This window comes from Sarcophilus harrisii, chromosome 1, assembly GCF_902635505.1.
Source record: "Sarcophilus harrisii chromosome 1, mSarHar1.11, whole genome shotgun sequence".
NCBI classification, from domain to species: domain Eukaryota; kingdom Metazoa; phylum Chordata; class Mammalia; order Dasyuromorphia; family Dasyuridae; genus Sarcophilus; species Sarcophilus harrisii.
This window is the reverse complement of record NC_045426.1, coordinates 194129624-194155364: the sequence shown is the minus strand read 5'-3', so window position 1 is coordinate 194155364 and position 25741 is coordinate 194129624. Positions and strand designations below refer to the sequence as shown.

The following is a 25741-nucleotide window of genomic DNA, read 5'->3' as shown; positions in this document are numbered from 1 at the left end:
CCAAGACTTAAAGCCAATGGACTTAATAAGTGGTCACTGTTGAGAGCAAAGCCTGAAATGTAAAAGGTTAAGGAGTGAGTGAGTGGTGAGGAAGAAAAGAAACTTTAAAATTTCTTGCCAGTGAAAGAAAGTTAAAAGAATGGCAGATGGAAGGTGCAGCTTATTTCCTTAGGAGTCTATCAAGTTTGAGATTAAAAAATATCTATATCTATACACACACACACACACACACACACACAGATACACAGGAGAAATGCAATAAATTAAAAAAAAAAATGTCCCAGGAGGTAGAAAGGGATAGATTTAATTGCCCAGGGCAAGAAGGTAAATCTCTTGCTCAGGAGTAATTTTAATGGGTAAAAATACAGACATTTATGGAGAGGCAAGGGAAAGTTAGAGGTCTAAAGTAGTCTTTCATCAAAAAGCACAAGTGGAGACAGACATCTGAATATGTAAGTAAAGTAGTAAGTAAACAAGAAGTATATATTTTTACCCTGAAGTGATGTAATTGTGACGTAATTTTAAAGAATATCCAAAACGTGGGAATATGCTAAAATTTAAAAATCCCCAATCTTCTTCAGAATGATGGTAGAGTGCTGAATACTGGACTTGAAGTTGAGAAGTTCCGGGATCAAATCTGAACTGATAGCAATATGTAATCCTAAGCAAGTCACTTAAACTAAGCCTTAGTTTTCACATCCATGAAGTAGGGATAACAGCACTACTTCACAGCATTGTTATAAAGATAAAATAAGAGAAAAAAATATAAATTGTAATGTCTGTTCTTATTCCTAATCTAACACATATCAGTAAAAACTGTCTAAAGCCAACAGTGAATATGAACATGAACCAGATTTCTATTGAAATCTTGGAACACTAAGGCAATGGAAAGATTTAAACTGAGTAATTTTTGAGGTCCTTTTCAGCTCTGATAGTTATCTGACTAAAAACTTCCAAACACCCCAAAAAACACTGCCCCCCCGGCATGCCATCACCCCTTTAAAAAAGATCCACCATCTAATAATATGAAGGAAATACTATTTTTTTTTTTTTTTTGAGTTTAGAGGTAGATGACACATTAAGTATAATCAGATGGTTATTTGATATCCTGCACTGGTGCTTTTTAAATTCTTTCTGCACCTGTGCTTCTTTGCATTTTCAGCAGGTGTCACTATAACCACGACAAGCACTCCACAGCAGGGTATGTAACTTTATTTTTCTAGCATAATAATTTAAAGTATTTACACACTGCACACTCACTCTTTTACACAAATACTTATGAGTATATCCATGAACCACATCTAAAACTTTCCTGTAAAATCTTGACACATTGGGCGAGGGGGGGGGAAGCACACAAAGAAATAGAAAAGAATTGAAGGCTTCTTAAGGCAGCTCCTAGAAGCATCTATGGAAAAACCGTGTTCTATGCTTGAGTTCCTCAGGAGACCATTCACCAGCTTTGGGCTACCCACCCACATATTTGGGGTGAAGGAAAACTTTTTTTAAAGATTTGGGGGTTAATAAAATTCGATGAATTTTAGGAACGCACTTGTGCAAGTAAACACTTTTTCCAGAGACCCAAGAGAAGGAACATCAGAAAATGAACTTCACTCTCTCCCTAGAGAAGAATTTTCATTTCTGAAACTTACTGATGTGTGGGGCCTCGGATTACAGAAAAGGAGCAGACAATTATTCTAGCAAGAAAGGGAATTGGCCGAGTATACTGTGAGAGATTAGGTACTTAACATCCATAATTTGATTTTGCATTAGGATATAGACCATTTCCACTTATCCATTCATTGAAATAAAAAGCTCAGTTTTATTTTTTCAAACCATTGAGAGGTACTTTTTTCCTCTCTAAAAAGGACCTACAAGGGTACAAAAGTAGTAACACCTTTCAATCCTTCAGGGTTTCACATATTGCTTTAAAGAAATGGTCTTTATTCAATTTGATAACAATTTGTGCAAAATTTATATTTTAGAAAAAAATTAAAAGAAATTTGTTCAACTAGTGCTTGAATTGAAGGTAGAAGACCTGGATTCAAATCCCAAATTCTATTACTTACCTATGTGACTTTGGCAAGCCAATTAACCTCAGGACTCTTCTTTAAGTGTAAAACAAGGAGGCTGGTAAATAATTTCTAAGATACTTTCAAGATCTATTTCCACTGAACTAGTTCTGGAATGTGTCCCACTTCTGACACAAACTGACTTTGAGACCCTAGCAAGTTTCTAAGTGCTTCTACACTCACTCTAATTCTCTAAGACTATAAATGGCAGAAAAGATGCTAACCTGCACTGGTAGAGGGAGTTTGCTCCTCTGGAAGTTCTCTATACCATTGAAACAAAAAGTCTAGTCCCTAGCTTTGGAGCGGATGTATCATTCGATGTGAGAGCCAGGATTCTTTTAACATCTTCCCAGACCTAGCATCAACTTGTTCTCTCAAGCTCTTGGATACATGAATAGACAGGGAGCCAGAGATACTATCTTATCACAGTCCTAAATTAAACTAGAATTTCTCAATGTAAAGAAGCCTCAAATCACTCAAGATTGTTGCTGTGTTGAACTTCAGCCAGCTTCCTCAGCTGAAAGAATGACACTAAGACTTGGTCATTAGCTCTGCTATGTTTACAAAGTGATGTGGAAGGAGGAGGCAGTTAGTTGACAAACAGAAGCTAAACCCAGATTTATATATTACCAAAATTATCCAAATTTGGTAAAGGTGAGCTAGTAGTTCCACCTGGTACAAGAATATACAAGATGGTCAAAGAGTCATTTGATTTTGTTTTTTTCTTTTGGATGGGAGAGTGGTACAGATAAGCAAAAATTAGAGCTCTTGGTTCCCAGTTTTGAAAACAACCCTGAATTAGGGATAACTTATTACTTTTAAAATTCACTTAGAGGTCTTGGGAAAGAAGCCAATGCAATGACCTGGGCAACAACTATTACTTTAACCACCCACCTCTAATTTGTCATGTCAGCATAACAAAGCTTGTATTGTCATTGCTTCCATGCTCCATTTCATTTTGGACATATAGATACAGTCTTAACTGGGAAAGGTGACACGTATGAAAAACTTGGAAAAGAACAGCAATGAGAAACAATATAATGACATTTAGGAAGATGTTCAAAGGAAAAAAATGTTGACAGTACATCAGGTGACAAAAATTTTGACTCACAGAGAGCCTCTCTCATCTCTCTAAAGAATAATGGACAAAAAAATGTTAGTGTGATCCTTGTAGGTGGGCTCTCTTCCTCAGTAGTCTAAGATAAAGCATGTATGCTTACCATTGGGTGAAAGATGGAAAAAAAGAACATGAAGATAGTTTAAATGACCTAATCAGTTTGATCTATGAAAATAAAGAATGTGATTTTTATGAACATGACAATTGAAGCCCTTGGCAACACAGCATTATAGAATCAGGTAATAAAAAAGTAATAATGAGCTTATCTGCATCTTAAGTAGACCTTCAGAAGGAGGACTGGATGTGGTATCTGTGTGTATAGACTGTACATATTAACCATATACACACATAAATATTTAATATATAAAAAATAAAGTGCTTTCTAACAGGTCCCAATGCAGGGACATTATAAAACATTTCACAAAACTGCAAAGCAAAATTGATACAATCAAAGAATACTACATCCAACATACATGAAAAACAGTCCAACACAATATGTACAATCCGGTGGGTGTCCCAGGACAAACATCCCTTCATATACATGGTATATACATATATACTCTTATCTTTTTACTCAATATATTATGACAATATATATTTTAAAACCTTTGTTATAGACAAAAAAACACAACCCTACAAAAACGCCACAAGGATCAAGCACACGAGTCTAAGACTGACAGACAAGATGCTGCTTCCCATTAGGCCCCCAATTCCATTGCTAGGGAAAAGGTGCCAGCGTTCCTTTCTAGGGTGCAGTGCCTCTACATCTTCCAAGGCACTGTGAGCTGCTGCAGTGAAGTTAGCATCACCAGTGGTGAGCAGGTCGAAGACACAGGAATGAAAGTAGATGTCTTTCACCGGCATCTTCTCGTGGCATTGAGTAGTGGCGGTCTCCAGTGTATACCCAGGCCAAGCCGGGGCTAAGGCAGCTCGGGGAAGCATCTGCCCCATGATAGCAGACACCTGCCCTTGTCCATCATCAATGCGCTCACTTACAGGGCAGCCATTCACACAGAGCTGCAGATCCTGGCTCTCTTCATAAGCCATAGCCAAGTTTTTGGGCATGCGGATAGCCAAAGTCAGGTAGCGCCCCAGCTGCCGCACGTACACCGTGGTTCCGATGTACCTGGCGTGCATCTCCACATGATGGCCGCTCACCTTCTCCACAATGTGCAGGCTTTTGATCTCACCATCCCCACCACTGGTGGTGCCATCAACGAAAGCTGCTGGCAAGTCATCTGTCACGGCCTGGTATACTTTTTGATCGGTACACTCATGGTGAGATTTGAAAATGATAGTTATCTGCAAAAAATAAGAAAAGAATTGTTTTTGTTATTTTTTAAAAGCAAAAAAAATTGGACCACAACATTCTGGCTATTCAAGCAGTCATCGTATGAATATCAAGGGATCATATTTATTTGGGAGAGGGAGTAATGAATAGTTAGGGACACCAGGTGTCTTTTATCTTCAATTCCAAATCATTTGCAGACAACATGCTTGACACCTTCATGGTGTCATTTTAGGATAGGATCCCTATTTATTCAGAACCAAATTTTAAGGTAAATGTAGGGAACAAATGCAAAAGAAGAGTTTCTCTTCATTTCTCCAGGATGGAACCAATGGTCTTGTGAAGCCTATAATAGCTCCAGAATATACTAAAAATGTGCTAAACTAAAATTTATACATGATTTTTTGGGTTGAAACTTACAGAAAGTCTTTAGCAGTGTATTGTTTTCTCCCATTAAAGCATGGTGATGCTATTTACTAGAAAGAATGAATCACGAGGCCCAAAATTTTTAAATGAACAGCCCATATACCTTGCCCAATAGAGGGATAACTGACTTAGGGAAGGAAGAGGTAGGGTAGACCCCAGGCCTCTTCCTTCCCTAAGTCAGTTATTCTTCTATCCCCAGCCCAGCGGTACAGCCACCCTTTCCTCTCCTCTTCTTCTTTCCATCCAATTTTTTGGTCCCATTCCTAGTTCCCTTCCAAAAGACTCACCATCTTTTTAAGATGACAATTAATGAATCTAATAAATGTGCTAATTGGAAAATTTAAGAATTCGTCAGTATCCTTCTTAGTCATTAGGCTACCAGTTAACCCCCCTAATTTTAAAGATGAGGAACCTGAAGTCGATGGAGGTTAAACGACTGCCCAAAGGTCCCAGAACCAGAACTCAAACCCTGACCCTCTGACTCCAAACCCTGAACACTTTATAACACAATGGACCAATAAGGTCTTTTCTCCTTTGAACTACAAAGTCATCAAACCAGGGCACAACCACTTCCAAATATAAATACTGAAATTAGAAGCTGAGAGATGAAGTGAGGGAAATCCCAACAAGTTATCAACCATGTGTTTTGAAGACAAAAGTCACTTAACAGTTGGAGGCATTCCCCATCTCATCCCTACAGGAGAAGCTCTGAGCAATATGGTTCTGGTGCCTGTGGGCAGGGTAGAAAGAGCCTGACTTTATCACAGCAAATAATGCACTTAAACATCACTTTTATTTTGGACCCTGGCCCTTTCATTTTCTGGGCAGGATACTTCTTGATTAACTCAAACTACAGAACAAGAGAGTACACAGTGAGGAAGACTCAATGGTATCAGCAAATGATTTCTGATAGAATTCATAGCCTAAAGACTAGACTATCTAAAGTCCAGCTACTTTCCCTTTACTGTCTATTTTCAATTGATATAGACATATATCCTGTTTTCACACAGTTTTTTTTCATATTACCTTCCCCATTAGATTGTGAGTTCCCTGAGAAGAGGGCCCATCTTTTGCCTTTCTTTGTATTTCTAGTGTTCAACATACTGCCAGGCAATTTAAAGACAAGACTACTGACTAACATAAGAAAAAGATCCTAGAATCCTAAATTTGGAGCTGAAAGGGAATTTGAAAGTGATTTAATCTAATCCCTCATTTTACTGATATAGAAACTAAGGCCTAGAAAGTGGTAGAACTAGGATTTGAACTAGGATCCTCCAATTACAAATCCACTGTTAGTTTTCTTTTGTGCCATAAATCAGTTCTGAATAATAAATCAACTGTATTCTGAAAGTATGTCTAACCTTTAACATCATAAATACTCTTTCTGCTAACTTTTCCTTTTTCTATCCCCGAATGAGGAAAGTTATCATAAGGGACCACAGAACCTAGCAGTGGAATCAATGTTAAAGGACATCTGGTCCACACCCTCGTTTTACAGATGAGGAAAACTGATGCCTAATGAGGTCAAGGAGAAAAATCAAAAGAATAACTCTTGTTGAAGAGGTTTTAAAAGCTGGAGCAATTCTGAGTCCTCCCCATACTATAGAATTCTCACGCCTACTGTCAAGATTGTCTCATTTGCCCAACTTAGCCCACATTTGCTCACACAATTTTAATTTCACATGTGTCCACCGGTGTTTGCTGACTGGAATTTTCCAGACATTTCATTTTGTTTCATTCAAGCACTTATAAAGTCAGATCTGAACCAGCTGTACCACAGCAGCTGGTTCACAATTCATATCCGCCGTCTGCAGCTGGGATTGAAAAACAGCTCAAAAGCAGACAATGCACTGTGAAAATACTGGGTTTTCCCCACCTCCAATTACCCTGAACCACAATTTCATTTCACTCCCAGTCTTCTCACATTTCAACACCTTATAACACTCTAGAGGAATAGGACCAAAGACATTTCAGAAACTTGGTTGTGTATATGAACTTCATAAGTAAATAAGGTTTGTGGAAGTAGGCCTTCCTACTACTATCAAAACTACTAAATAGTTTTATTTCATGGTTCTAAATTCAAACAGTTTAAGTATGACACCAAAAATATATGATGAGCAACTCAAATCAGTTCTGCACCTGAGCAAGTTAGGAGTTAATATGAAAACCAGAAATCATGAGATACAGAACTGGAATTTTCATATAATAACTACCCTCATTCTCAAGAATTACAACATCAGCACTCAATGATTAAATGAACATTGCTTCAAAGAGCCAAGCAATTTGTCTTTCTAGTTTACCAAACACTAAATGTAACCCAGCTTGGCATCATCTCCAGAAATAAGCATTTTTTGCTCACCTTGGGAAAAACCAAGAGGAAGTTATTTAGTTGGGACAGGAAAAAAAGCACTGATAGCATCCAGCTCTCAATAACAGTTTCCAAGACAGGCAAACAAGCTTCCATAAAACATATGGAACTCTTCACTAATCTTAACCAAGAATCTGTTTTATTCATTAACACTCTCATTTCAATCCAGAAACAACACACAGACACACACACAGACTTTATCACTTGCACCTAAATTACTTTGTAGATTCCCATACATGGTTGTCTTCATCTGTTATAGTGTTCAAAATGTTAAGTTTTATTCCCACTCTTCTGTACCAATAAGGAATTCTAATTACTCAAGACAATTTTTTTGTCTCTCGTCAATTTCTTAAGAATAATGTATGCCTATAGGAAAAATTACAGATTTTTCTTGGTCTGGTTTTCTACTGGGTAAGATGATCTCATACATAACATATGTGTGGAATGATACCATTCTAGAAAGTATCTCAATGAACATTTTCAAAGCAGTCTGAGATTATTTCAGAGTATTCCATCTAGTGCAGATTTGTTTATATGAGAAGTGGTGGGATAGAAAGAGAAAATGAAGATAACCAGAGATACCTAGTCATGAATCCTTCGTTACTGTCTACAACATCTCTGTGCCAAGGGGCAAGTGTCCTGTCTCCCGTTTCTTTATAAAATTGGAGAGAGGGAAAGAGACAAAGAATAGATGACATCTATGTTTCCTTTTTTGCTCTAGATCAATGATTTTTATAAAATCACATTCTACTTTCACTTCAATCATGAAAAGATTTTCTTCCTTGTAATCATTATATGGAATGAGATATCAGAAATTTACTTTCTCCTAATTAAGGTCAAAAAAATCTATTCATTCCCAGCAATTCTTTCTTAAAATGCTTCAAATTGTTTTTTCAAAGTAAAACTTTTATGTTTCCAAGTAGAAGTTGTAAAAGCTTTTTGTTAACATGAACATAATTTTGTAAATTGTAATCAGAAGAACCCAGTGAATCTCTGACACCAACTATACAGTTTATTTTTTCTCTATGTACTAATCTATATACTGTAATAACTCAATTTGGCACATTTGCTCTACGCCACACCATTTATTATTGATGGATTCTATTGCTGTGCATTTAAAACATCAATGCCTTTTGTTAAATTTCCTCCACCCCACCCCTCTCAACCACCAATCCTGAGACAAACTATTCCAGTTTTTCTCATTCATTTTTAATGTTTTATTCTCTGTGATCTTCACCACTCACAAAGGCTATCAAGAGGTAAAGTGGAAATGGGGGGAGAATAGAAAGAGTGAAAAAGAGGAGGTGGACAGAAAGGGGGGGGAGAGAGTAAAAAGGATGAAAGGCAAGGAGGGAAGAGAGAGAGAAAGGAGGGAAAACAGGATAAGGGAGAGAGAGGGAGAGAGAACAAGAAATAGAGAGAGAAAGATTACAAAGCAACCTCTCCTGAAAAAGCAACAATAATTTAAGGAATCTGATAATTTCAGAGATGGAAGGGACCTTAGCAATAATCTAGTCTAAAACTTCTTAAACTATGAGTCTGTGAAATTGTGATTTATTATCAGTAAATGTTTGATTGGTATACTCATTTATATAACTATATACTTAGGATCACATAAAAATTTCTCAGGCAAAAAAGGATCCTGAGTGAAAAAAGTTTAAGAAGCCCTGATCTAATCCAATCCACACCCAAGAAAACAATTCCTACTTGATAAAATTGATAAGTGATGATCTAGCCTTTCCCTCCAGACCCATAAGTGAGGGGATATCCATTTCCTTCCATTGAAGTCCATTTTAGAGTTGCTTTAAGTTCCTTAAAAGCTGGGGCTATTTCATTTTTGCAGAGTAAACAATAGTTTCTGATTTATTATAAAAAATTTTTTCTGACCACATTTGCCTGTAACTTCCATTTTTGCCTTGTTCTAGTTCACTCCCCACCCTCATCTTGATTTCATGATCTCCAGAAACTCAACATCCTGCAAGATAAAAATCAACTTTGAAATTCATACTGCCAAGCATCCCTGCCCCCTAGGTTCTTCCTTCCACAAACCAGAGACACTGGAGAGCTCCTCCAGGAAGAGGGGGCACTAAGCAAAATCACATCTCATCATTTAGAATACAGACATCCTGGATTCCACATCAACTCAGAAACTGGAAACTCCTCAGACCATTTCTCACTCTGAACCCTTCCCATTTATGCTTGGTCACAGGAGCTGGTAACTGTTGTCCTCACTTGGAGTTTTCTTAGCAGAGATACTGGTTTTTTTTTGTTGTTGTTGTTTGTTTTGTTTTGTTTTGTTTGTTTGTTTGTTTGTTTGGGGCCATTTCCGTTTCCAGCTCATTTTATAAGTGAGGCAAACAGGGTCAATTGACTTGACTCACACAAAGGTAGTAAGTATCTAACTCCAGGTCCAATACTCTAGCCAATGTGCCACCTACTAGGTGGCTTAAATAAGTTTTATTGATTACTAAATTCTGCCTTCTATACCCAAAGGAAATAATTCTCATCTATTTTCCACATTATAGCCTTTCAAGTACATGAAAGTACTTATCATATTCCTCCTTCCAGCCTTCTCTTCTCCATGCTAAATATTTCCAATTGTTACAATTAATCCTTGGAAGATATTAAATATTCTAGTTGCCCTCTTCTAGATGCTCTATTAATGAGCATCTAGAATCAATCAAGCTTACAAAGTCAATTATATGCTCAGAGGATGAAAAAGCAATAACAAACTTAATTAAGAGATAAACAGGGAAAAGAAATTTTTCTAAAAGGTACCACAGCCAACACACACACACACAACAATTAAAAAAAAAAATTAGAAAACACTCTTCACACAAATAAAGACATCTACACTGTAGAATATTAATTGCTCATGGGTAAAATGAGTCAATATAATAAAATGACTACCTAAATTAATTTATTTGATGTTATACCAATCATACTACCAAAGAATTACTTTATAGATTTAGAAAAAACATTTATCTGAAGAAATGAAAGGTCTAAAATATTAGAGACTTAATGGAAAAAATTAAAAGGAAGAGGGGCTAACACTACCAGATGTCAAAATATTCTAGAAAGTTGTAATAATCAAAAGAAATTGTTACTGGGTAAGAAAAGGAGAGGTTATTCAGTGAAACAGAATAAGGAAAATATATAAGTAAATAAGCACAGTAACCAAAATAATGCAGCTATTGGGGCAAAAACTGAGTATTCAACAAAAACTATAAGGAAAATGGAAGTAGCCTGGCAGAAAATAGACAAAGACCAACATCTCATACCATATACCATTATAACATCAAAATGGGTAGATGAATTAGATATTAGATAGGTTTATATCATAAGCAAATTAGGAGAACACAGAAAAAACATATTGGCACATTTATGGATATAGTAAAAACTTATGATCAGTTAAGAGGTTCACAGAAGATAAAACAGATAAATTCAATTATATAAAATTTAAGTTTTTAAATAAAATCAATGTGGCTAAATTTAGAATAAAAGCAGAAAACTGCAAAAAAAATTGCAAATTTCTCTGATAAAGTATCATTTCTAAAATACAAAGGGAAATGAATCAAATTTCTAAGAAGACTCATTCCTCAATTCATAAGTGGTCAGAGAATATTTAGTCAGTTTTTAAAGAAAAAAATTCAAATCCATCAATAGTTATTTGAATCACTCATAATTAGAGAAACAGAAATTAAAACAACTCTGAGGTATTACTTCACATCTATCAGATTGGCTAAGATGACAAAAAGGGAAAAATGACAACTGCTGAAAGGACTGTCAAAAAACAGATACACTAATGCACTGTTAGTGGAGCTGTGAACTAGCTCACCATTCTGAACTATTTGGAACTATGCCCCATAATATATTTTGAACCAGCAACAATTAGTAGATCTATATTCCAAGGAGATCGGAGGAAAAGGAAAAAAGATCAATATATAAAAAACTATTAATAACATCTTTTTGTAGTGGCAAAAAATTGGATCATCATCTGGGAAATGGCTGAAAAAGATATGGCATATGAATTGATGGAATACTATCACATTCTAAGAAATTAAGGAGATAGTTTCAGAAAAACCTGTGGAATACTTGTGAAGTAAGCAAAACCAGGAGAACAATTTCTACAATTGTAATCAACTATGAAAGACTTATCTGATCAATATAATGACCAGCCACAACTCCAAAGAAGTAATGATGAAACATGCTGTTTCGTGATAAGAGAACTGATAGAATCAGAGCACAAATTGAATAATATTTCTTTTCCTTTTTTTCTTGTTTTTTTTTTTTTTTTTTTTTTTTTGGACATGGTTAATGCAAGAATTTGTTTTGCATGACTGTACATATTTGTAACACATTGTTTTTCTTTCCTTCTGCATGAATGGAAGAGATGAAAATCGGGGAAGAAACTTTAGAACTAAAAATAAAATTTAATTAACAAAATGAAAAACTACAGAGACTTCTCTGGTCCAAGTAAATGCAACACAATACAAAGTAATTTCAGGAATAAGCGTGTCCAATAACTGAGTGAAGAGAAGATATTGTGTAAGAGGTAGCACCTAGATGGTACTTTTTAAGAGGAAGAAGTAAAGAGGGAGTCCATTCTAGACATAGTGACCTGGTATGTACAGAAACATTAATGTAGGAGATAGAATACCAGATTGACTGGAATGGAGACTAAAACAGATTGCTATGAAGAAAAACTCTGTAAGTCTTAAGATGATTTATATATAAAAGTGAGTTGTAATCATTATTATTAAAACCTACAAACCCATTATAAAACTTACAAACTTCTGGCCAAAGTGGTTGTCCAAATAGAGGCATATTGCCCATGTTCCACAAGCCTATTCTAGCAAAAACTCGAAGTTCCAATCAGATGAAAGGATATTAAAAAGCCATGAACTGATGCTGAGTGAAACGAGCAGGGCCAAGAGATCATTATATACTTCAACAACAATACTATATGATGATCAATTCTGCTGGACATGGCCCTCTTCAACAATGAGATGAACCAAATCAGCTCCAATAGAGCAGTAATAAATTTAACCAGCTACATCCAGTGAAACAACTCTGGGAAATGACTATGAACCACTACATAGAATTCCCAATCCCTCTATTTTTTTCCACCTGCATTTTTGATTTCCTTCACAGGCTAATAGTACACTATTTCAAACTCTGATTCTTTTTGTACAGCAAAATAACTGTTAGGACATGTATGCTTATATTGTATTTAATTTACACTTTAACATACTTAACATGTATTGGTCAACCTACCATCGGGGGGGAGGGGATGGGAGGAAGTAGGGGAAAAATTGAAACAAAAGATTTGGCAATTGTCAATGCTGTAAAATTACCCATGCATATAACTTGTAAATAAAAAGCTATTTAAAAAAAAAAAAAAGGGATATTAAAAAGCCAACGAGAAACTACAGTCAATTCTTCCAACCCAGAACTATAGAAAAAAGTCAGCCAAAAATCCAATGGCAGTAAAGCCCAACGCCAGTTCAGGCAAACTGGGTGTCAGCCTACCAGTGAGATTGGAGATAGGTCAGTAAAACATACAGCCTGAAAACCCCAGATAGTGGCAATCCCCATCATACAACTGTAGTCCTCAGATCCAGATACCACAGGCCCAATGGCAACAAGATGCTATATACTCTACTGGGATGCTACACATCTTTAATGGAAGTATATTTTAAGTATTTCCGACTAAAAAAATACTATAGCTTGGAAATATATATAATCACAGAATCGAGAGAAATTTGGTAAATTTATTTGGGCATTTGAAAGGAGCTATGTAGAGATGGAGTGAGTGCTAATATTATATTAGAGGGAAAAGAAATAAGCATCCCTTTAGAACTTTATTATTATTTTTTTTATACATGACCAGACTGTTATTTTGCTGTACAAAAAGAATCAAACTCTGAAATATTGTACAATTAGCTTGTGAAGGAAATCAAAAATGCAGGTGGGCAAAAATATAGGGATTGGGAATTCAATGTAATGGTTTTTAGTCATCTCCCAGAGTTCTTTCTCTGGGCATAGCTAGTTCAGTTCATTACTGCTCCATTAGAAATGATTTGGTTGATCTCGTTGCTGAGGATGGCCTGATCCATCAGAACTGGTCATCATATAGTATTGTTGTTGAAGTATATAATGATCTCCTGGTCCTGCTCGTTTCACTCAGCATCAGTTCATGTAAGTCTCTCCAGGCCTTTCTGAAATCATCCTGTTGGTAATTTCTTACAGAACAGTAATATTCCATAATATTCATATACCACAATTTATTCAGCCATTCTCCAACTGATGGGCATCCATTCAGTTTCCAGTTTCTGACCACTACAAAAAGGGCTGCCACAAACATTCGTGCACATACAGATCCCTTTCCCTTCTTTATAATCTCTTTGGGATATAAGCCCAGTAGTAAGTAACACTGCTGGATCAAAGGGTATGCACAGTTTGATAATTTTTTGAGCATAAGAACTTTATTATTTTCAAAAAATATTAAGGGAAGGGAAAAAAGGGGCCTGGCTTAGACTGGTTTGGTTCTGAGCATTTAAAGAAGGAAAAGAAGGGAGGGTAAAAGACATACAGAAAAATAGTTTGGAACTTGCTCTCTCTTCTAATTGGGCTATGCCAAGACTAAACAAACATGAAGTCCAAAGAAATGAGCTCAGAGAGAGGGCAGACAATGAATGTTACTCTTAACTGAAATGGAATAAAGCATAGTCAAACACACACATTTTCATGTAGAAATACATCAAATTTAACAAACAAGGGAGGAATAGGGGAATGGTAATATGGAAGAATACTGAAAGGGGAATAGTCACAAGTAAAATAAACTGAAATCCTAAAGGAAGAAGCAAAAGGGCAAAAAAAAAAAAAAATGAAGTCGAGTCTAAGGAGATATACCTTACATTGTTTATTAGACAATTGGAGAATAGTTGAACAAATTGTGATATGCAAATTTAATATGTAGTATATGAACTTAATATTATTATGGCATAAGAAATGATGAAAGAGACAATTTCAGAGAATCCTAGGTTGTATGATCTAACACAGAAAGAAATAAACAAAAGTAAACAAGAGATACCAGGGCAGCAACAACATAAAGCAAAAACAACATTGAAAGACTTAAGGAATCTGATTAATATAAGTAACCAGGTCTCCAAGGACATTTGATGAAGCATGTTCGCCACCTCTTGACAGAAAAGTGATGGACACAAAGTGAAGAAAGAGATAAGAGTTTTGGACATGGCTACTATGTGCACTAATATTTTTGTGACTATGCTTATTTATTATAAAAGGATTTTTTTTCCTTTCAATTTTTAACTGAGCTTGCCAAGGGATCAGAAAGAAATGCCAAAATAAATAAATAAATAAATGGCTGCTGTAGCCTTTTAAAATGCACAAAAGAGAAAGATAAGCAGAACAGTTTTGAAAGTAGTATGTTATTTATTAAGATATATATATATATGTGTGTGTGTGTGTGTGTATATATAACCAAATGGAATAACATAGAGATTTATGTTTTCATATTCAAAGCCTCTTTTTTGTATTCTGCATCATGCATAGAAATGCAGCCTTTTTTAGTGTTTAAGAATTTTTAAGAATTAATTTTAAAAAATTTGAGAATAACCCCCCCCCTAAATTTGATAGCATAAATAATAAATTTCATCTAGACCAGGGGTCCTCAAACTTTTTAAATAGGGGGCCAATTCACTGTTCCTCAGACTGTTGGAGGGCCGGACTATAGTAAAAACAAAAACTGTTTTATGGGCTTTTAAATAAAGAAACTTCATAGCCCTGGGTGAGGGGGATAAAAGTCCTCAGCTGCTGCATCTGGCCCACGGGCCATAGTTTGAGGACCTCTGATCTAGACTAATTAAAATATATTTTTAGAACTTCACAAAGATGTAGAACATAGGTTTTACATTTTAGCTTTAGAAAAATAATATGCACTGACACATTTCACCAAAAACAAATTTCCTTTGACTTTACAAACCTATACAATGCCAAGAAGCCATATACAAATCAAGGAACCAAATAAAACTTAATTATCAATATATGGTACAGTCAATGTGTGATAAAGAGAATAAGAACTGTAACAGAATACTGATCTCAGAGTCAATAAAAACTTTCGAATCTTGCCTTTGACTTCAGCTAGCTGTATTACCCAAGGATAAGTCACAATCTTTCCTTATCCCAGATAACTCTCTAAGAGCATGCGGTAATTTGCATTAAAAAAGGAATGAGAAAGGAGCACTTGGATACATCTGACACTGATGAATCATATGTTTGAATCAAATATATATGGAAGTTACAACCAAGATGCAGATTTTTAAAAAAAGTAATCCTGTGTTATTTTAGAAGGGAAGGCTTCAAATCCATCATTATTTTTAACTCCCTGTAGATATTTAGATTCAGAATGAAACTAATTTCATCACTTTTAAAAGTAATATTCATATGGATTCTTTCATCCTTTTTTCCCCACTCCTGAGCCACATTTCTTCTCAATTCAAAGAGTAACAAATGGACCAGGCTTTAGTTTGTCCTAACTAGGTAGTACTATGTAGGAACAGAAGCAGCTTGGCAGCTAATGGACCACTTGGCAATGGGGTGATGGATATACTAAGCTGGAGATTTTTAGGGTGGTCTGAGATGTTAACATGGACCCCAGTTGTGGGAATCCTCTGGCAAAGAAGAGCCATCTCAGAGAAAGGAGTAAAAGATGTCAATTGCCACAAAGTAACTTACAAAACAACTAAATTCAGTAACAATTCAACAAATACTTGTTAAGTACAAATGTAACATATAACATAAATAAAACATGTTTTTGGCATTCAAAAATAAAACATTAACCAACATTTATCAACTATATGACAGGTACTATACTAGGACTTGGGAAATAAAAGAGAAAAATGTAAGTCTCTGCCCTCATAGATCTTATATTTTTTCAGGGGAAGCAACGTGTATGTATGTAGGTATACATACACCCCCCCCCCCACACACACACAATAGAAGGTACTGTGTGTATATATGGGGGGGGGAGGGTTTAGAATTCTAATAAGGAGGCAGAGCTGAAAAGTTACATAAGCAGGTAATGCTTGAACTGAATTGTGAAGGAAATAAGGGATCATAAGAGACAGAGATGTGAAGAAAGTGAATTCCAGGCAAGAAGGATAACCAAGGCAAGGGCACAGAGATAAAAGGCCAAGTGTAAGGAACGACAAGAGCAATTTTGATAGATCAGAGAATATGGGAAAGTTGGAAAAATAGGTGGGAAAAGGTTTAAAAGGCTATAAAAGCTTAACAGAGAAGTTTTTATTTGAGTTTAAAACAATACAGTTGCTGGAGTTCACTGAATAGGGGAATGGCATAGTGAGACATTGTTCTAGAAAAATAACGACATTTAAGGCAAGGAATATTCCATTTGTGTCTTTGTATACCCAGTGCCAAGGGGAATGCATAGAACAGGTATATAATTAGTACTTGTTGAATAACTAATGGACTAGAATTAAGTTCCTTAGGAGGTTTCTGTGAGAGATGATGAGGATCTAATACAGCTTAGTCTGAGTGAAACAAGCTGATTCAACCAATGAATGGATATCTGGAGTCCTAGGTAACTGGAAGGGTGGGGTCTTCAACATTAATAGAAAAAACTGAAAGTTGGCTAGGTCCAAAAAGAAAGATGAATTTTGTTTTTGAAAAAGAGAGTTTGAGATACGTAGGAGACATACAGTTTGAAATGTTAAAGGCAGCTGGAAATGTGATTTTGGAACTCAGGAGAAGATGTGTGAATATACAGATATGGAAATTATCACCATAGAAAAAATAATTAAACCTATGCAAGCTGATGAAGTCATCAAGCAAGGTGCTAGGGAAAAAAGAGGGCTCAGGACCAAAGACCCTTGAGAAATACACAGTTAAAAGGAAAAATTCAGGAGAAAGTGTCACAAAAACCCAAAGAGGAGAGAGTATCCACAAGCAAAAAGAGGTAAAAAAATATCCAGTATAGCAGAAAGATCAAATAGTGAGGACAGAGGAAAGACCTAGCAATTAACAGATAATTAGTCAACAATGGAAAGTGGAATTTCTAAGTTAAGAAGTAAATAAAGAGAAAGGAAGTAATGGCAACTGGAGGAGGGAAGAGTGTTTGTCTTCAAAAGGGACAATCACAGGGATGCTGAAATCTAGTGAAGAAGAGTTGTTTTTGAGTATGGAGAGGTCTGATCTTGTTTTTAGGAAAGAGAATAGGAATTTTAGAGAGAAATAATTATATTAGCAAACTGCTAGGGAAGATGGGAAGGGTTGGAATCAAAAGCAATTATAGGTGATTCAAGACAGCAAACAATGAAGTTACTTATTTCGATACCTCGAGTCAAGATTTCACAGACATAGGTAACGCTTGTGTATGACATTTCATAATTCTATGGTAAATGTTCTCCATGATAACCCTGTCCTCACCCCAAATAGCAACTAAAATCATGTGCTCAACCAACTTTTTGGTGATAAGATTATCTACATTTAACTAGACATATCTTTAAGACAGGCTAATAGATCCTGCTAGGGTCTGTGTTCTATTTGCACTAACATTCAAGAATGTATGATATGTACCACCTCACCACAAAGTAAAATATGAGAATTTTTGAGGAAAATAAGATCACTTATTGGGAAGGGGAGATGAGGGAAATCAGGAAAGGTTTCATGAAAGAAAGTAACATTTCAGCTGGAATTCTTTTTTTTTTTTTTTAAATAATTATAACTTTTTATTGACAGAATTTATGTCAGGGTAGTTTTTGTTTTTTTGTTTTTGTTTTTTTTACACATTATCCCTTGCACTCACTTCTGTTCCGATTTTTCCCCTCCCTCCCTCCACCTCCTCCCCCAGAGGGGAGGGCAAACAGTCCTATACATGTTAAATATGTCACAGTATATCCTAGATACAATATATGTGTGCAGAACTGAACAGTTCTCTTGTTGCACAGGAAGAATTGGATTCAGAAGGTAAAAATAACCCGGGAAGAAAAGCAAAGATGCAAACAGTTTACATTCATTTCCCAGTGTTCTTTCTTTGGGTGTAGATGCTTTTGTCCATCATTGATCAATTGAAACTGAGTTAGATCTTCTCTTTGTCAACGAAATCCACTTCCATCAGAATACATCCTCATACAGTATTGTTGTTGAAGTATATAATGATCTCTTGGTTCTGCTCATTTCATTTAGCATCAGTTCATGTAAGTCTCTCCAAGCCTCTCTGTATTCATCCTGCTGGTCATTTCTTATAGAACAATAATATTTCATGACATTCATATACCACAATTTACCCAACCATTCTCCAATTGATGGGCATCCATTCATTTTCCAGTTTCTGGCCACTACAAACAGGGCTGCCACAAACATTTTGGCACATACAGGGCCCTTTCCCTTCTTTAGTATCTCTTTGGGGTATAAGCCCAGTAGTAGCACTTCAGCTGGAATTCTTAAAAAGGATTTTAAAAGGCAAAACTATGTGTAGGATTAAGAATGATGGAAAAGGAGAGTAGGATTACATCAAGCCTAGGAGATAAAGTGAATATGGAAATTTAAGAATGAGATGAGCTCAGGAAACAATGCATAGTCCAGGAAAGCAGATAGGTCAAGAAATATAGCATAAAAATAGCCCCAAAAGATTTTCAAATTGCTTGTTGAGTCCAAGGGTAATAAATAAAGAGGCCCAGGTATATGTATTTTATTTTAACACTAATTAGGAACTACTGGGGGTGTTTTAGCAAGACAATCACAATCATGATTCCATTGTGTTTTAATTAATTGATTTGCCTCTCATCAACCCAACAGAATAAACATACCCAGAAAGAACTTGCTACCACTACCAGCATTTCAGGTGAGACCTCAAGAAGAGAGACTCCATCTTGAATGACTGCACCAAAATTTACCACCACTCTTTTCTGTTTTCTGCAATGTAATAACCATTGAGTTATAAAAGGCTGAAGTTGCTCTCAAGTGGTAGGCCTGAAGCTAGACAAGTGCAGACAGCTTTCTGCCTAGGCCTGGGTGTCCTCAAAGGCCCAAATTCTACCCGAGGCTATAAAGAGGTCTGAAAAGACCAAGGAAATCAGGGGCTTAGTCATTGGTTGCTTGCCAGGCCCACTCTTTGTGGTCTCCGGATAGGAGCCAAATAATTAAAAAAATAAAAAAAGTCACAGTGAAATGGTCTGGAAGCTGCAAATGATCTACATTTCCACACTAGGCACTCAGTAGATGTTTATTAAATATTCGTTGAGTGACTGATCCTTAAAGTTGCTCAGGCAAACTCTGAGGTAGCAAGGGTAGAGTTGGTCCAGACCAAGTGGGGGAGATGGGGAGAAAGGCAAAGGGAGTACTACTCTTGCTGAGTCCATCAAAAATATTTTTCAGATCTAGAAAAATGCAAAACAGTAAAAAAAAAAAAAAAAAAAATAGAAAGAAAGAAAGAAAAGGAAAGAAAAGAAAGGTAAGAAAGCTTGAAGGCTTTCCACAAGAGCTTCCTTCCCATTAGGAATAATAAGTCAGTTAGGAAGGTGAGAGACTGTTGCAGTTCCAGTGTTCAGTGATTCTATTAAGTGAAATTTTCCAAATCAATGGTCTTTTCCTCTTTTAAATCCTCATTTCATAAGCAGAAAGCATACTCAAATATACACAAAAACCTTTAACTCTAAAGATTAATTTCATTTTGGTAACGAAGAATCGCCCATAAGTTAGTATACAAAATGCTTTCATATCAATTCTATACAGTGCCTTTTTCTTTAGCAATCTCAAAATAATCATCTAGTCCTCATTCTTCTACAAATGAGGACTAAAATTTCACTATAAGTCACCTGACTCTAAGCATCCCTCCCTAACCCCTTTCAGGCTGACTGTGTTAAATATCTTAAATGTAAGCCATTCCATTTTCACTGGCAATTTTTAAAAATGCATGTTTTTTAAGTCACAATTTAAGTTGCTCCACTCAAAAGACAACAAACTTTGTGTAGACGATTAAGTTCCATTCAGTCAAAATAAACGCATAATAAAAAAAATTAGGTAAGAAAGCATTTTTCATTGCTCAATTTGATAGGCAATTTTTACCCACCACATTACATACAAACAAATTAATTGGTTAATACTGCTTGATGTTGTCTAAAAAGGAATAACTACCTAACGTTTCTTCTTGCCTCTTCCTCATATGTTTAGAATTATAGCTTGGAAATGTGACAGAAAAGTAAGTTCTAACTTTCAGCAGTACACAAGACCAAGTTTTAGCATCAGGCGTACAAGCTAATAGGTGATGCAAGCAGTGTATTGTTTTTTTTTTTTTTTTTTTTTGGCTGAGGCAATTAGGGGTTAAGTGAATTGCCCAGGGTCACACAGCCAAGAAGTATTAAGTGTCTGAGACAAGATTTGAACTCAGGTCCTCCTGACTTCAGGGATGGTGCTCTAGCCACTGTCCCAGAGTGTATTGTTTTTGTTGTTGTTGTTGTTGTTGTTGTTGTTGTTGTTGCTGAGGCAATTGGGGGTTAAGTGACTTGCCAGGGTCACACAGTCAGGAAGTGTTAAGTGTCTGAGTCCATATTTGAACTCAGGTCCTCCTGACTTCAGGGCTGGTGCTCTAGTCACTGTGCCACCTAGCTGCCCCAGTGTATTGGTTTTTAAAGCAACAGATATGCTGTTCCTTAATGAGAAAACTACTTAAAACAGTCAGCTTTTGAGTTAATTTTAATTAAGGAAAAGGTTATCAAAACTCCATTTTTCCAACTCCTCCCTCCAAGGCACATTTGAGAGAGAAAGTTGGAGGAAGTTGCGGGAAGCGGGAAGTCTAAAATATAACAGCATTTTTTTCTCCAGTATTTGAACATAGCCATAATGTGAATCTTTCCCATTTGGCATGTTTTAGACTATTTCTAACCAGTTCCTTCTATATCCTTTTCCTTTTCCTTCAAGGGACTACAAAGGCCAATTATATTTGTGTGTGTGTGTGTGTGTGTGTGTGTGTGTATGTGTGTGTACATATATGTGTACCACACACACACAAACACACACACTTTACTTATCTAATCTCACAGATATACAGGATCAGTAACACAAAAAAATTTTGCTTTATGGAAAAAGCAAGCAGTTTGTCATAGAATACATTTACATTAAAACACACACACACACACACACACACACACACCCCTGCTCCAGTTCTTTTAGTATAGCCATTATATACAAATTATCAAGGTCATCTGCCTGCAACACAAAGGAATACCACCAAAACTGGCACCCATCTTAGCAGTTAAAGGAGACTTGGTTACGAAAACATTTCTCCAATAACTGTACACTCTTGAGGGCAAACAGCCAAAAGCTATCACACTAAAAATCAATGTAGAATGATTCTTCTCAATTATTGGAAACATGATATGTCCTGATCCTGATCTTGCAATTCAAGAATACAAGAACTGACTGAAGTCTTCATGTACACAGAAGAATGTTCTCAGGGAACTAAGACACAAGCAGTCACTAAGAAACTTTCAGGGTAATTAATGGTGCTTTAACTGCTGCCAGAAGACAATGGTTTCCTTTTCATTTGGAAAGGTTATGTAAAGGCTTGATGACCATTGCTGGGGATAGTGGATTCTTTTTCACATATGGGTTGGATCAGATTGCTACTGAAGTCTTTTCCAGTAGTGTGATTTTATAAACAATTCTTTGAAATTTGTACAACATTAATATCCTCACCACTTTATAGAAAAGTACTGAGAGTCACAAAAGTAAAGTAACTTGTCCATGGTCATATAGAAGAATAAAGAAGATACAGAAAATAAACAAGGGACTCCCATTTTTAATTTTAGTGCACTTTCTATCATGCCAGACTCTAGATCAAAGCTTTTTAAACCGTGGGTTGTGACCCCATATGGGGTCATGTAACTGAATTGAGGATGTTGGGAAACATATTGGCAAAAGTAAAAGGTATCAAATATTCTACTAAAATTTAATTCTTTGTGCAAAAATAAACAAGCACATCAATCTCATTAATATATAAATTTGCTTTTGTATTTAATAAAAATACTAAAATTATATGTATATCAAAGAATTGTTTTAAAATAATTTTCTTTAGGATTTATTATCAATAGATGTTTGATTTGTATACCTATGTACCTGAGGTTCATGTAAAAATTTTTCAGGTGAGGAGTTGTGATTGGAAAAAGTTTAAGAAGTCCTGCTCTAGATGAAACATACTTGAGGAAGATGGCAGACATGAAAAAAATCATTCAAATCAAAATGTTTTGCTCGCTCCTCTCATCATCCATTATAAACTTTAGGAAAATTCAATGAAAGTTACTATGTAGCTAAAGAGCAGGATAATAGAAGTTTAACCCCAAAACTAACTGAGTCCACACTAAAGGCAAAAAGAATGAAGGGGGCTCAATGGCTAGACTGGAAGCATTTGAGAGCTTTCACTGAGGACTGGAGTATAGAACTTCTCTCCCAAGTGAGAAAAGCAATTTGTATACTCTCTTTAACAGATCTGGGAAGGCTGTCAAGATTTATCTTGCCCACCTGAATCAGGAAAACTGGTAACACATGGTAACTTGGAAAGTGGTGACAAATAGGAAACACACCAGGGTAGTCTCAGCTTGTCCCAATGCTACCCATCAGAAACAAATTGTCACTCTCGTTCATGAGCAGTATCTGACACAGCAATGTGCAAAAAAACCCACAAACTCCAGTCCTGAACACATACACTAACTTGCAAATAAATGAGCTTCTACAATGATCCAGTGAACAGGAAAATTTACAATGAAAAGGCAATAGAAAGATCCTGTCTTTTTCCTTTCTTACTGAGAACAAGGTAGGATTAGTATAATTGAAAGCAATGGAGACATGAGAGAAAAAACATGAACACAAGAGCAAGTGATTAGAGTGAGAAGCGGGGATCACAAAGAGACCAGAATATTTAGCTGAATAAGGAAATTAGTTTTTTAAAACTTACCATCATAGATATATTTTGCTTTTTAAAAGTAGGTGTATTACTATTACTGAATTATGGCATAAAGATCTAATTCCCCTAAATAATGTCACATTTTAAACATTGTAGTAGAACCTGCTCCTGAGAGGATTCATGGAACAGTTTCCTGACTTGGAGTTAATAAACCAAGTTTAGATCCAGATATACTCATAATGATCTGTGTGTCCTTAAATCATCTCATGTTTCTAGTCTAGTCTAAAAATGAGGTTTTTAGACTATAGTGTTCTTAAGATCCTTTCCTGCTCTAACACTTTAAATATAGTAACTGTTTTGAAAGATAAATAATCTAATTTACATTGTCTGGGAATCTGGATTTTAATATTTTATTCCTAGATTTGCTTAAATCAGGATACATAATACACACAATTTAGCTAAACAAAAGCTTACAGTGAATGTAAGTATTACAGTAGGAAAGGTGGATGCAATAAAGGTTTCAAACATGCAGGAAATGTGGCCCAACCAGAATAAAATGTAATTGGAAAATATTTTAACAAAATAAATACAAAACAACAGAACACAGTTAATATTAATATATAGTTTTCTTAGTCAATATGCAGGCTTCAAGGACTCTTATAAACGCATTAGTGGTGAATTTGAAAACATTGCACTAAGAAGTCCACAAGTTCTAAAGCCTTATCCAAGGCAGCTTATATTCAGTCTTTTGGGAGCCAATGTAATTGGGCTCTTTTCATCCTACAGAGAAATGCTTCTCCTTTAAGAATCTATTTGAAGTTCCAGTTCTATGGCTCTCATCTCACCCTGCCTCCATGCGTGGGTGCCTACACTCATCTCAAGCAGCCCAGAGCTGATAGGGATCTGTAAGGAGTGCTGCTATGCCAAAAATCCTTATAGTCTCTTGTTTGGATGGGAATGGAGGCTGAGAGAAAAATAAGCCCCTTACCTTAAGTTAAGGATCTTCCTGATAATGCAGAAAATACAACACAGGTACAATAAAACCCTTCCTCCCCCCAAAAAAAGGAGGATCATTAAACTGGGGGGGAAGGAGAGAGAAAGAAGAGGGAGTGCACAAAACAACTCCTGAAAAAAAAAAAAAATCTCAACACAAGAAGTGTGCTACATTTTATTCTAGGGGTGGGGAAGAAAAGATAGACAAATGACCTAAGTGTATACATGTGGTGACAAATGGACAAAACACTTAAAGATTTTCTAGGCTTCAATTCCCTCCTCTGTAAAATGAAGAGGTTGGATTAGACGAGCCCTTCCAGCTCCTGTAAATATTTCTTTGGATGCTTTGTCTGGATAAAGCTATTTGCCCTTCAGCTTTCTATTTACGTTATATTTCACAATTTTGGTTAGTTAGAAAAGGCCTCCTGAAGCAAAAAAAAAAAAAAAAAAAAAAAAAAAAAAAAGATAAAACTTCACTGGATTTTTCTTTTGGGTTGTTTTCTGGGAGAAAGGGGAAAGGTTTCAAAGGGGAAGGAGAGAAGAATTAAAAAAGGATGGGAAAGAGAACTTATAGACTCTAGAATGAGAGAAACTAAGTTCAAATCCCACTTCTGACTCATTACAAATATAACTTAAGAGCACATCGCTTAATGTCTTCTTCACAATTCTAAATCTCTATTCCCAAATTCGTCTGCTCAAGAAAACAAGTGGAGAGGCTCTATCTAAAAAAGGAATATTCCACTTAGGAATTCTTTTCACTATGTCCTTTCCCCCTCCCTGGCAACGTGTATATATTTAAAGGAAGGACATGTGTTTTTGAGACAGATGATTAGGCAAAGAATATCAAGTCCAATGAACTGTCCAATCTGGTGATAGAAACAAAATAAGAATATGTTTAAATAAAGCAATCTCCTTAATGGAGCTTACCACAGTTTAATAGCTTAATTCTGAAAAAGGAAGTTAAAGAAATCCTTGACATATTCTAGTATTGAGATTAAAGAAGTTTTGATTTAGTATAGAGATTAAGTTAATGAAATCCTTGGGATATTTTCTACCTCAAATTGGTCTGTATATGATATGCACTCAATTGTGCATTGTGAGAAAGGATTTGTAGAGTGGTTCACTGAGAGAGACTGCAGGCTATAGTCGTATCTCTGAGGATTTTGCCGCTGGATAGCACAGTTATCAAGTGTGAAGAACCATTTTTCAATAGAATAACAAAAGAAAGAAAACAAAAATACTTCAATAACTCCTTTGCTATTTGATCATTTTTCTAGCTATAAATATTAAACTCCACAAAATAGCAGGTCTTATAAAATATTTTTAAATACAATCACTCCAAATAATCAAATTTTTAAAAGACTGAAGACAGAAGACATTACTAGATATGACAATTTGTAAAGTGCATCAGTCTCTTGCAAAATAAGTCATCTCTCCCCCTTTGATTGCCACATAAGATAATGGTTACATTCTATGCCATCTCTAATCTCCAATAATTTACAAAACTTTGAGTACTGATTTTTTACACCCCAGGAGA

General features: G+C 35.8%; 1 protein-coding gene across 2 annotated transcripts in view; it reads right to left on the bottom strand.

Annotated features, from left to right (window-relative positions):
• Positions 1-1040: 1040 nt before the first annotated feature.
• The window catches only part of RGMB (repulsive guidance molecule BMP co-receptor b), a 37427-nt gene continuing 12726 nt past the window's right edge, over positions 1041-25741 (bottom strand). For both annotated transcript variants that reach the window (XM_031968174.1, XM_031968179.1), the window contains one exon: positions 1041-4488. In XM_031968174.1, coding sequence (XP_031824034.1) covers positions 3820-4488 — 669 coding nt within the window. In that variant the 3' untranslated portion in view covers positions 1041-3819. The remainder of the gene's footprint in view (positions 4489-25741) is intronic.